This window comes from Besnoitia besnoiti, chromosome V, assembly GCF_002563875.1.
Source record: "Besnoitia besnoiti strain Bb-Ger1 chromosome V, whole genome shotgun sequence".
Lineage (NCBI taxonomy): Eukaryota > Apicomplexa > Conoidasida > Eucoccidiorida > Sarcocystidae > Besnoitia > Besnoitia besnoiti.
Genome location: NC_042360.1, coordinates 1671881 through 1684070, shown reverse-complemented (window position 1 = coordinate 1684070; position 12190 = coordinate 1671881). Strand labels below are relative to the sequence as shown.

At 53.4% G+C, this 12190-nt stretch overlaps 2 protein-coding genes across 2 annotated transcripts; one reads left to right on the top strand and one right to left on the bottom strand.

The window, feature by feature from the left end:
• Positions 1-1229: 1229 nt before the first annotated feature.
• Positions 1230-3512, bottom strand: BESB_060610 (uncharacterized protein; the record flags this gene model as incomplete). Its single annotated transcript, XM_029364475.1, has 2 exons — positions 1230-3120; positions 3244-3512. The coding sequence occupies 2 exons, from the start codon at positions 3510-3512 to the stop codon at positions 1230-1232; spliced, it is 2160 nt and encodes a 719-aa protein (XP_029219183.1).
• A 2434-nt stretch (positions 3513-5946) lies between these two features.
• Positions 5947-6942, top strand: BESB_060600 (uncharacterized protein; the record flags this gene model as incomplete). Its single annotated transcript, XM_029364474.1, has 5 exons — positions 5947-6195; positions 6251-6296; positions 6354-6389; positions 6443-6494; positions 6903-6942. The coding sequence occupies 5 exons, from the start codon at positions 5947-5949 to the stop codon at positions 6940-6942; spliced, it is 423 nt and encodes a 140-aa protein (XP_029219182.1).
• Positions 6943-12190: the final 5248 nt, after the last annotated feature.

Below are 12190 nucleotides of genomic sequence, written 5' to 3'. Positions count from 1 at the left end.
CTGGACAGCGTGCCAACAGGTTCCCGGACCACCTTCTACGTGCACGCCTTCTGCGATTTTGGAAGGGCTTTCCACCGTATAGCTATTTGCTGTTCGGGCACGTCGGGAAAAGAGAACAAAATTGGGGAAAAAGCAAGAATAAACGTAGACTTTTTTTCATGGAGCTTCAAGCTGTTTCACTCTTCAACAACGATGATAAGCGTTGAGGTGCTCGCAGAGCAGCATGCGGTGCGTATATAATACAGGATCGGTTCCACGTCAGAAGCTACTGAAGGCGCTGTTAAGGTTCGAAAACCACTCGGTTAAATGTAGTGTTGTTTTATTGATGAGTTTGTCAACAGCAGCAAGTGCTAAGATCCAGGGAAGAATTACCATAGGTACGACCTGCGTTAAGATACAGGGAATCTCTTCGTATATTGCGTCGCCTCTTTAGTTTGGCAGACTAGGGTCCACAATTAGTTTCCTGCATTAGCGTACTAAGAACTAGCAGCGGCCACATGTTTGCAGCAAAATTCTCGGTCTGCCGCGAGTTTCTACCCTCGTATGAGAGCTTTACAGCACATTGGAAGACAGTATACACACTGCATGGTGTCTTCTTGATAAGACATGCCATCCACCGCGCACCGTTGTGTTGAGCAGGCACTGCTGACAACAAATCACGCGTCCCTGGCGGAGACTCTCCCACGATAGTACAGTGGTGTTTCTGAAAGCAACAAACTCGATTCTGTGGCGTAACCACCGCCATGGCGCCGGCAGCGCCTAGGCTTCCTCCGAAAGCCATGGACTAGTGCGCGGGGTAAGACTTTGGAGCCAGGCTTCATTCTTCCCACCTAACACGAAAGTGTAAGGCGCGAGGTCTGAGAGGTCTAGGTAGCCACATGAGCTCGTGCCCCTCTCCCAGCATCCTAAACACAGGAGTAATTTCGATAGAACCAGCAGATATTGGGTTCGGAGGCCGGGCCAGAAGCCATCTTTGGATGATGCCTCGCAGTGGCATGGCTTGCCGCCTTTCCGCCCAAAATCCTAGACTGGTAGCCCGAACCGGAAAAGACAGACGTCGCGGCCGGATAAATAATAGCAGAAAAAAAAAGTTGCACAAGAGCGCGAACGCTACGCCAAATACATCTGGTTTTATGACATTTCACGGGCTACTGTGCCATTCTGGGATCTGTTGACGGCCGAAAAATATTTCTAAATGGCGTGGCTTGTGTTGCGGCTCCGAAACGTTTCTACCGCCACGCCAGATCGGGCCGTGTAACCCTGTCTCGTATTTTTGGCGAAGGAAGCTCTGTTTCGAGATGCAGTGCGCCTACGACAGAGCACGCCGCATTTTTCTGTCGGTCTGCTAGGTCCCTGTTGTGTTGCAGATCAGCTCGGGTTCGCTGCTGCATGGTTTGCAGAACCTGCTTTACGTTATCAATTGATGTATTAATAGAAAATGATGGAGGGGGCGCTGGTGTGCAAGCAGCCGTGCGAGATTGGGGCGAGCAGACCTGACCGGTGAACGGAGTTGGTGAGCATGTAGTCGTCTGCGGAGAAAATACGTCATCGCCTTGTCGTGTGCCATAATCGGAAGAACGTTTTTGCACACTTCCGGCTGCCCCTGGCAACGAGAACCCCTGTCCAGTGCCTACAGATCCACGCAGAGTCCCGCGGGGCGACTCCAATTCGAGCGTTTCCGGCAACGGGCATGCAGAATTTGCCTGCTCTGGCAGCTGGCAACCCGCGTCAGCGAGCGCCCCTAGCAGGCTAATTCTTACACGCTCAGCGATATCATGGTCAGAGACGCTCGCCTTTTGCTCAGACCTCAATCCGTCCTCGACTATGGTGGCCGGTGGTTGGGCTCCAGATTGTGTCACTGACCGCCCGTTGCCTGAGGATAAAGGTTCGTCGAGGCGAAGGTGATCGGGGCTATGACCAGAGAGATGCACTGACGATCGGGAAGAGGAGTCACCTACGACTGGAGAGGTGCTCGTACTCCACAGAACGCCACCGCCTTGCAAGATGCTCAGTCGTGAAGCCTCTGCGTTATCAAGGATTTCTCCACCAGCCGGCGAGGAGCCCGAATTTTCATCATAGGAGTCTGACAGAGCCAACTTTTTCAGCTGGGCAATGAGTGCCTGCGTTGCCCCGGGATAGACGTCGTCGAGGAGAGCCTGTCGGCATGATGCACCGGAGCCAGATGATGAAGTGGCATCTCCGAAGAGGTCGTCAGCCAATGTTTGCCCACCACAAGCGCCCGAAGTCACATTAGGAGGAGATGAGTCTATCAACGAAATCGCAGCTGTAGTGGCCTGCTCATGAAGCTCAGAATGACTATCACTGGACTGGAGGCTGGCAGCAAGCTTAACTGCCAAATCCAGGACGATAAGTATCTGATCGACCGAAAGCTGGCTGACCTGCGGGCCTATCAGCTGCTGTGCTAGAGCCAAAATAAGTGCTTGGCGCAGGCCCTCGCTGTCGAGCAGGTCGTGAAGCTCAGCACCACCTGACTCCTCCACAGTCGTATCTTCCTTCTTTCTGAGGCGGCGCTCTCTCTGTTGCCTATAACTTTTTGCTCGAGGCGAGGGCTGCCCCAAGAGAGATTGGCTACTCCCTCCGTCTTGCATTCTAGGATTCTTTCTCGGATGCTCTTTTGGCGTGACTGGCTGCCTTCTCGGCGGCCACTCCTGAGACCGAAACTGACGGGGTGTTGCATCCGCTGAAGACGCGGAGGCGACCCCGAATACGTGTGGTCCCGGGCTTATATATACAGACGCTGCGGGGGGGTGCTGGTGAACGCCAATATCATGAAATTGCCTGGTGGATAGAGGAGATAAGGGGGATGCCGACCACCGTTGCATACCGCTTGAGAAGCTGTTGTCTCCTCCGCCCCAGATTGATTGGATAAGCGGGTTTGAATACGGATGTCGTAGCTCATCGACAGAGTGAGCAAATGGACAGTAGTGACGGTCGCAATTTGGAAATACAGTACAGATCTTCGTCTTGTACATGAGAGGATGATAGAGTTCTTCCTCTTTCGAATGCGCGTAAGTACAACTGCGCCCGCGTGTGCAGTGCCGAATGAGGCTCATTTTGCTGTTGGAACGCCTGAATTCGATGCCTGGGCAAAGGTGGGGGCTGCAGGACAGAGGCAGGAAAGAAAGCTGGTACTTATGAGGATGGCCGTTCTCAGTGTGCTACGAAAGTCGATGCTACAACCGCGGACCGGGGTCGACGGAGCAAGCTAGAGACGTGGCTTACTCGTAAATGATCTCATAGGGATTTCTACGCTGCCATGTCAAGCAATGGGAATGGGGACAGGCGTCTGGCTGAGCACAATGCGCCTTCTGATGATTTTCGCATAGCTGCGTGCGAAATGTCGCCAGCTCCACCTCAGACAGCGTGTAATGCCTTGAAGCCGGGGGAGATGCAGGAGGAGGTGGGATTGGAGCTCGCTGCTTAGCAGCGAAGGCCGGCAGGGCAGCGCCAGTCCTTGATGCTGCATTCAGAAAGTTATTCTGGTACTGCATTTTGCCAAGATAACAGTCGATGCCTCAACTATGCATACAGAGGCTCGCGTTGATTTGATTCTCTCAGTCGAGCCGTCTGGCAGTCGTGGAGAGGTTGTCAACCGCCGACTATATCGCGGCAGTTACACGATGATGCCGACTATCCAGCTTGATAACGCAGAGGATTTGTCAAAAAAGGATTATCCCAGAGCGCCGGATGTGGGGAAAGCTGCTCCTGAATTGAAGCCAGCTGAATTGTGGAACCTGAAAGTCCTGCAGAACAGAGGCACGGAGGCATATCAAGACGATGAGGAGGCGTCCAACTCAGAGATGGAGCGCAACTACGTTTTACTGTAACGCATACCTGTCCTAGAAGGACTCTCACAGCGGGAATGGATTGCTTTGTGAACGGGGAATGACTGCTAATCTCCTTGCACCCGAGCGCGTTTCCAAGATCAGTCCATTCACCTGTTGAGGATAGCTGCGATCTCGGGGAATCTTCGACAGGTTCAGCCAGCAGCTGATCTAATGCATACCGTACTGTTTTGGTGAAAACCGCAACACCTTTGGCGACTGACGCGAGACGGGAGTGGAAGTTGCCACTTTCTCCGAAACATGATCTAGGTACAGGACAAGAGCACAACAACAAAAGCCTCAATCATTCGGAAGCAAAAAGCAAGAAAAAAAGTTTTCAGAGCTTGTGGAAAAATCTTTGCTTGGAAGAGCGATATATACAGAACGCCAAATGGACGATGAAACACCTGCTGTGGAATCTGTGACAAGTCAATTCACAAGTCAGAGCAGTTTTGAGCCAAAAAAAGGTTGGTCAAAATGTGACAGAACTCGGGTACACCGCAGGCAGAGGCTGATCGGAAGCGTTCCTTTGACGTTAACGATACCGCAGATGCAAGTCAGTATCCGAGCCTACGAGACCAACACAAAATTATCCCAGATAGTAGGCCAGTGCCGCCGCTAAAGTATGGGGCAAAGAAGCCTTGATAGCTGGATTGTAACTGGCAGATGCGACTGTACGCCGTTGACCGTAGATATTGGAACTCTCGCTTGACAAGAGATTGTTCATGAAGACGGCACTGCGGTCCACTGACACGCGCTGGACAGAACTTGCTTATAGTCTTTGACACATGACTGCTGGCAGTGGTAGGCCCGTGCAAGAACTGCAAAAGGCACTCCACAGCGGCGCGGAGCCGAAGATGCGGGTCGGCTTCTGCCCCAGGGAGGGGCCTCGTCGCGTTGTCGCAAATCGCATGGGAGCGCGCTGCCGTTCGGGAGTTTGGTCGTCGACGCCGCAGCAGATACTAATCCGTCTAATGGGCTTTTTCCAGTCAAACTGCGGCAGTGCTAACTCTGCCTCCGGCGTCGTGATCGCGTAGTGCGCCCATCATGTTTGGCGATGGCTTCTCCTTTTCGTTAAGGTACAGATCAACAAGGACGGAAGAGCACACGTTGATCGAGGAGTAAAGAAAGGGCATGTCACACCTACGGATATGTTCCGTCACCGCTAAAATAACACCAACAGCGCCCGTCGTACCGAGAGGCGCGTCCTAGAGTGTCTCGGCCACCACCCTGATACGTTCCATGAGTGTGTCCCCCTTAAAATTACAGAGCCGAGAGCATTCATTGTATGCTTCGTTACGACGAAAGCAAGACCCTATATATCGGGCAAAGGATGCTTCTAGTGCAGCACACGGTTCCATCCAAACATCCACACAGCAGGAAAAGCTTGCGGTCCCGCTTCACATTAGCTTACGTATTGTCTCGTTCTGATGCTGCCAACGAGGCCAACCAATGGTGACGTACGTCGAAACAAGTGATCGCATTGTTCTATGTTTGCTCTATTTTCGAACAACTCCCCTCGGACATGGGAGTGGTCACCCGTGCTGACCTGGGTGCCAGGCACCGGTAAAGAAGCTACAGCCATGAACGCCAGTGGTGCACCCTTAACCGGGGTACGAATTTATTCTCAGGGTACCGCGTTAAGATCGCGGAACCACGCGCGCTGCGGCGCAGATGGCGGTTTAGAATACATCTCCTTTATTCGCACTCCAAATTCCAGTTACTAGTTTCCTTCTCTCGCAGCGCGAGGGTTTATAGTACGGGGAGCCACCAAAGCTCACCATCAGATAGCTTCGTAGGCTACGCCCTGCTGAAGCGTGGCTCCCGTAACTGGTACCAAGCAACGGCATTTCGGGGCATCTTTTGAGCCTTATGTACTGGACGGGTATAATACAGAAATTGGGTCATGGCCCTTATTTATTACAGCGAAAAACCAAGGTTGGGGCAATCCATGTACGCGTGGGTACCATCTGGCACTCCGCAAGGGTCTGTACACCGACATGCCCTAACGCAGTGTCTGGCTCAGTCAGCACCCATGTTGTGCGTTTCGCTCTGTGTTAGTGAGTTCGGCAAGTCTACACATTGACTTTAAGCAAGCAGAATGCGAGGCCTTTCATTCTTATGTGCAGCTGCAACTCTCGCAGGCTGCGTTCCCGCCGTCGCAGAACGGTATAGCGAACCTGCCGCCGGGGCGATGGCACCTGTCAGTGTCCATCCTGCCTCTGTGCCGGCCATGGCTTTCCTCCCGGCCAAGGGGCCGCCGTCCGGAATTATTCTCGCTAACGGCTCAGGCAACATTCAGTCTTATCAAGTTCCTGGCGTGGGCATGACCCTTGGTGCTGGCAAGAAGGTCAGTTTCTCAAAGGGGTACCTTGCTTGTCCGCAGGGGCATCACCTTCCATCAGATTCCCTTTATTCTGATAAACAATGTGGCGGCAAGTGCAGCACAGGGTGAGGCCTTTCTAAAGAAATACGCCCCACACACCTAACTGGGCCCATATTCTGCAGAGGCGGGTGAGATTCCGACATCGGAACAAACGGAAAGTACGCGTTTGCACAATCGCTTGGCTCGTCATTTTCTCACTCGCGTTTCACAGTGAACAGGCTTTGCGCGAACACCATGGGACCCGGGTTCGTTTATTCTCCTGGGTAAGACTACGCCAAAGCCACCTGTATACTGCGGCCCCTAGTTCTTTCGCCATACAGACGACATCTCTGTGAAGCCGCTCCGTCAGCAGCCCGCTACGATGTGGAATAGGAATGTCCAGTTGACCGCCCCCCCATCGCAGTGGCATTCAGCACACATCCCTCGAACAACTATTGCACAGTGATTACACGGAGCGGTTACTGTGTTGTGTGTCAGTGCACTAACGGGCCATAGGAACGGACAAGAGGGGGATTCGCTGGAAGTGGTATACCTTCAGTCCTACTTCAACAACGTCACACGCGCTCAGACGGATGAAGCAGCCCGTCCTTTTTTGCTAGTCGGGAGCACCTGAAAAGCTGGCAAGCCCTTCTTGTTGTCACCAGTGGTGTCGGCCCTAATCATGGCGCCAGGAAATTCGCGCCGGAGCCTTTCAACCTCTTCCCGACTTAGGTTCGAAAGCCCCTGTATATCCATAGCTCTCAGTGTGGGCGCAGCTCTAAGGAGGATTTCCAATGAAAGACCGCTGAGCGAGGGACACGCTGCACACACATGAGTGGAGGGGTCCCACAGTAACGAAAGGACGCGCGCGCCCTCCGCCACACAAAGCACGCCGCCACATTCGGAAGCGTACCTCTGAAGTCAACGGCCTCTAGTTTGCTGCAGCTTTGATTCTTCACTAGCGATAGAATTGCTTCGTCATTCAAATTGTGGCTGCACGTGATAGCCAAGTACTGAATATGTTTACACATTCGCCTGAGCTTAATGACCGAATGGTGGCCAATTGGTGGCCAATCTGAGGGTTGCCGCTGCTGTCCAACTTACGCACACACGCAAAGGAGAAGACACAACGGCTCATTGTTGCCTAAATAAGATATGTCTTCTTGTAGCACGATTCACGTAGCTGGACTGCGACGCCATTTTTCCACGGGAAAGTAGCGCGTGGCCCTCTCGGACAGCAAAGCCTCACGTGCTGAAGGTGGAAGAGCGACTCAATCGCAGTTCCCACGCCTTCGTCAGTCAGCTTGGAGCCGCATCTGGAGAGATTGATCAACTCAAGTTTGGAGTTGCTGACGCATACGGCGGCCAATCCCTGAAGTGCACACTCGTCGAAGCAGGAATACAAACAACCGATGTCAGAGTATGGCACGCCATTCCACTGTCCGGATTTGTGTGCCGGTTACGCAGCGGTACCTGGTCACTTATGTTTGGACAGTCCGAGAGATCTAGTTCCCTGAGGTCCTCAAAGAACCGCCCCAACATGTGGAGGCCTGCAAGGGCAAAAGAAAATGCAAGGCAGTCCCTGCCTTCGTAAAGAGAGCTAGGCTCGTTCCTCTGGTCAGTTTCTGTAGCACAACCCTACCGTCACTCGTTAGCTGAGAGCATCCGCTGAGATGTAGCACCTGGAGGCCAGGTGAAAAAGTGATATTTGCAACCCTGTAGGCCGGAGAATGGGGAGCAAGAGAAAGTCCTCCACCGGTATGCTGCCAAAGCCCTAAGCGGCTGCTTCCTGCTTCCTTACATTGAGTCTTTTACTGCACTGTCACGACCAGAAAGGCGAAGCACTTTAAGTTCCTGAATTGTCATCAGCACACATGCGTTGGCTCGCGTCACTTCCTCGCAGCGGGACGTAATAATCAGTGCTATAGCCAGCGCGCTGCAAGCTGACCTCGAGACCGCGGAGGAAATGAAGAGAGCCTAGTTTCTCCGTATAGCTCAAATCAAGGGAACGGAGCCTGCCACAACGGAAAACCACATACACGTTCATCCATGAGAATGTTCTGGCGCAGCGCATGCGCCGACCCTATGGGGTCGCCAAGGACCTTATCGGTCAGCCGCCTTACCTTGTGCACTTTCCAATGGCATCAGCAACCGTGTTGTCAACTCGGCAAGCAGCCAGCTCCAAAACATTCAGGTTGGAAACGCGCGCGAGGATTCTCTTACAACTTCTGTACTCAGCCAGCGATGGTCGCTAAGGGTGAGAACCTTAACGTGCTGCAGCCGTTTCGGCACCGCTTCTGGTTTCTCGCTGAAGAAGTATTCCTTGTTGTGCAATAGCCGCGGGTCTTGTAAAAGAGAAGCTACGCTTTTGTCGTCGTAGCATTCATTAGGGAGAAACTCGTCGCTGGCTACGCCAGACACTTGTCGAGCAGCAGCGGGCTCCACATCTTCGCCTACATCTGGACGCAGCTGAGAGACGAGGAAGCATCAATTGTCGCAGGCGAATGCAGATTCGGTATCCTTTTATCCCCGCTTCTGGGTACACGTGAGGCATCGTCCTGACCTCTAGGGCCTCCCCACTGGCAGGGGGTCTTCTATCTGTTCTATATGACAGGGCCTCCCCTTTTAAGGCTGCATCGACCACAGCAGTCGCATGGTGAAGCGGCGAGGCCCTCCTTTGCGGAAAATTCTTGCTCGGCCTATCCTCGGTGAATCCCGTGGGAAGCCGTCCAAGGCGGTTTGCACAACGTTCCATGAAAGACGTGACGCTGTCACGAGGAGTCCCATCCATCGGCTGTACACGGGAGGCGTCGCACCATGACACCCGAAGTGAACGTTTACAATCTATGGCGTGACGATGTTTTTCCCGTAAAAGCACTGATGTCGGCCGGCGATGAGCCACTCGCATGAGTTCACTTGGTTGCTGTCTTTCAGGTACTCGTGTGGCCGTGCGGACCAGGGCCCCCTCCGGATAGTAGTTGATTTTCGCCCACGGTTCTGTGGCCGATGCGTTCCACGTTTTCTCTTCCATTCTCGTCCAGGACGGGTATGGCCTACACGGGATACGATGCCACCGTCTCTTCCATGTGGGGTGTGTGACAGCCAATGTATAGGCCTTCTCGCCTGAAGCAAAGCTGACTAAATATACATAAGTGCCCTTTGGGTTTCAGCCATTCTCCCTTCCCCCTCCCTTCCCTCCCAAAGTGCAGTGGTGGCTCTCGGCCTTTCTATTCCTTAGTAGACACGTACTCTTTTCCTGCGCATGCGGATGCGCCGGAGTCCCACTTGATGCAGCCCCACATCGTAATAATCGCGCGTGCTGTCCCCTCGCGGGTTCCTAGCTCCAGAATAAAATACGTGGGCACTTTATGGCAGTGGGCACTAGTGCTTGATGACACACCGAGGTTGGATCTTTCCTCTGTAGCTCCAGTCCAGAACCCGGACCACATAGAGCAGCATGACAGAAAGTCACATTTAACCCTGGTCTGATCGGCAGCCAAACAGGACCGATCCCCCAGTTAACGTGTGTAAGTGGCGTCTGCTGCTGTTGCACACTAATGCGTGGGCGTCGTCGGCTAAAGTGCCTCACCAACGTGACGTACAGTTCCTGCTGAAGGCTCCGCCAAGCTGCTTATACTCTTTTGTGTAGTCGCATGCACGCACCCCAGACCTTGCAGGTGTGCACTCATTTGCCGATACACCGTAATTGACATGCGTTACAACACGTTTACGGATATCGTAAAACTTTGTCAAGCCAGCAAGGCAAGCAAACGGAAACAAAGCCGAGAATCGTGTCTTTGTTGGGAAACACCCCGAGTCGACCTCCTTTAGCTGCATACCCGGGCAGCTCTCAGCTGGTATCTGACGGCTGTGCAGCAGCAGACACGTAGCTGCAGACGTAAACGTGAGAGATGCCGCCTACACCACAGGATAGGCTTAATAGGGCGACATCCTAGTGACTAATCTGAACTGTGGGGTTTGTACGGCCATATGGACATCTGATGCCCACGTGCAACTTCTGGCACAGTACCTACAGGTGACTTCCAGCATGTCCCAATTCACAATGGTACCAGCCCGGGGACGCTGGGACCTCTCCTGGTTGCTTGATCGCACGTGGAGTCGCATGATGATGGCGCGATGCTGCTCAGCGACGTAGATACATGGCGATATGCTAAAGAGACCTGCCCACCATGAGGTAATATTCCACTTTTCTCATGAGATTGGTCCTGTCTGTCGCCTGCGGCACCTGCAGAAGCACTGATACTTTTCCTTCGATCTTCGCTCGGCCGTCCGATGATGTGTTCCAGCACTTCTAATACTCTTAGCCTTATTCAAGAGTGTTCAGCAATGACAGCTATACCGCCGCATCGTGAAGAAGCTATTCCAATGGCGACAGCTCTCATGGAAAGCTTAGTATAAGATAGCAAGACGCACCTAGGATCCCCGGAACTAGTGAAGAACCTGCTCCATACCGAGCCCTAGAATAAAGTATACAAACCCTGAAAGTGTCAGAGGGGGGAGTTCTCAGTTGCTGTGAACGATTCGAGGAGCAACCGGCAGCACTGGGACCGCTCCCCTACGGTGTCTTGTGGCTGGCAATGGGATACCCATCTGAAGTTACACGGAAACTCGTGACTTATTCCATGAGAGACTTCGGAATCCATCCGTGTTTGCGCACAAGTGAATCTGTGCTGAAAGGGAAATATTTGCTATCCGAGCATCCTCTTCGGTATGACAGGCGTTGCGCGCTGCTAGCGTTTCTGATGCAGCGGAACGGATGCCCCTGCCAATGTCAAGCCGTGGTCAACGCCAGTGAACGGGGATGTCAAACAATGGTCTCGTTTTACCTGTGTTCATGAGCGCCTACGATTCCTTTGAACAAGTGTGTCTTCCTTCTATCGTCAACGAAAGCTTACCAAAGATAAGTTTTTCCCGGCTGACCATTCTCCGGCTGGTGGCGCCGCGAGGACCTTTGAGGGAAGCCATGGCTGATCGTAGTGCAGCGACATGGGAGGAGCCGGGCTTGTCACATCTTGGCTGCTGAGGTTTTTCCTCGCACAGCGACCCCTTTGGTTTCTTCCTTCCTCAGCGTAGTGCCTGCTGTATATGGAACTAAACTCGAGGCTTTTTGTTTTTGTTGAGTGCAGCGAGCTCACAGGAGCGGGTGCAACGAACCGAGCGTGGACGCCTACTGTTTTCCTCTCTTTTCGCAAAAACGCGCGGGCCGCGAGGCACCGTCAGCCGCGAAGGACGTTGAGACTGCCAAGACAAGCGGACGACCTGGTTTACTTTTCGGCAAGACGCATAGCGTCCTTCTTCTTCGTTGATGTGTAGAATGCGCCATACTGTGCGTGTCTGTGATTGAGTCTTTTATTCCTCTCCACGGTTTTTCGAAGACGTCGCGACCTGGTTGGCGTCGTCTTGCCCTCCCAGCGGCCGGCTGTCGGACGTTGCATGTGCTCAGCGAGCGGCAGACCGGCCTGACCCTGCGTGTTGTGTCTCCGTTGGTGTAATTTCTGACTTTTCGCCTCGTTCACCGCCTCTTTTGGGAACTTCTTACCTCTTCGAAGGGAAGGCTACACAACCCACTGCGGACGCGAGCCTCACGCAGACAACTGACGAGGGGTCCGCATCCCCAGCCAACGGACGACCTCTGGTACCTGAGCGGTGTCTCAACGCGTCGCCGACAGGGATATTCCGCCATTCGTTCGCTTTGTCGGCCGAGCTTTGCCCGTGGAAGAGGATGGCGCTTTTCCACTCAGGCGCGGGAGCTGACTTCCGGCCTCGATTCCTGCGGTTGACAGCCTCGACAAGCCCGACGGCGAAAGGTGACTCGTGAGCAGCGTTCCGCAGTCCTGTTTCTTTTTTACCTAGATCTGCTTCCCCAGTTGCCGCACTTTGAGATCGCTTCCAATGAGAGGGCATTCTCCCCTCATCTCAGCCGTATCCACTCACTCGCTCTGCGCCGGAGGGTCGCGCC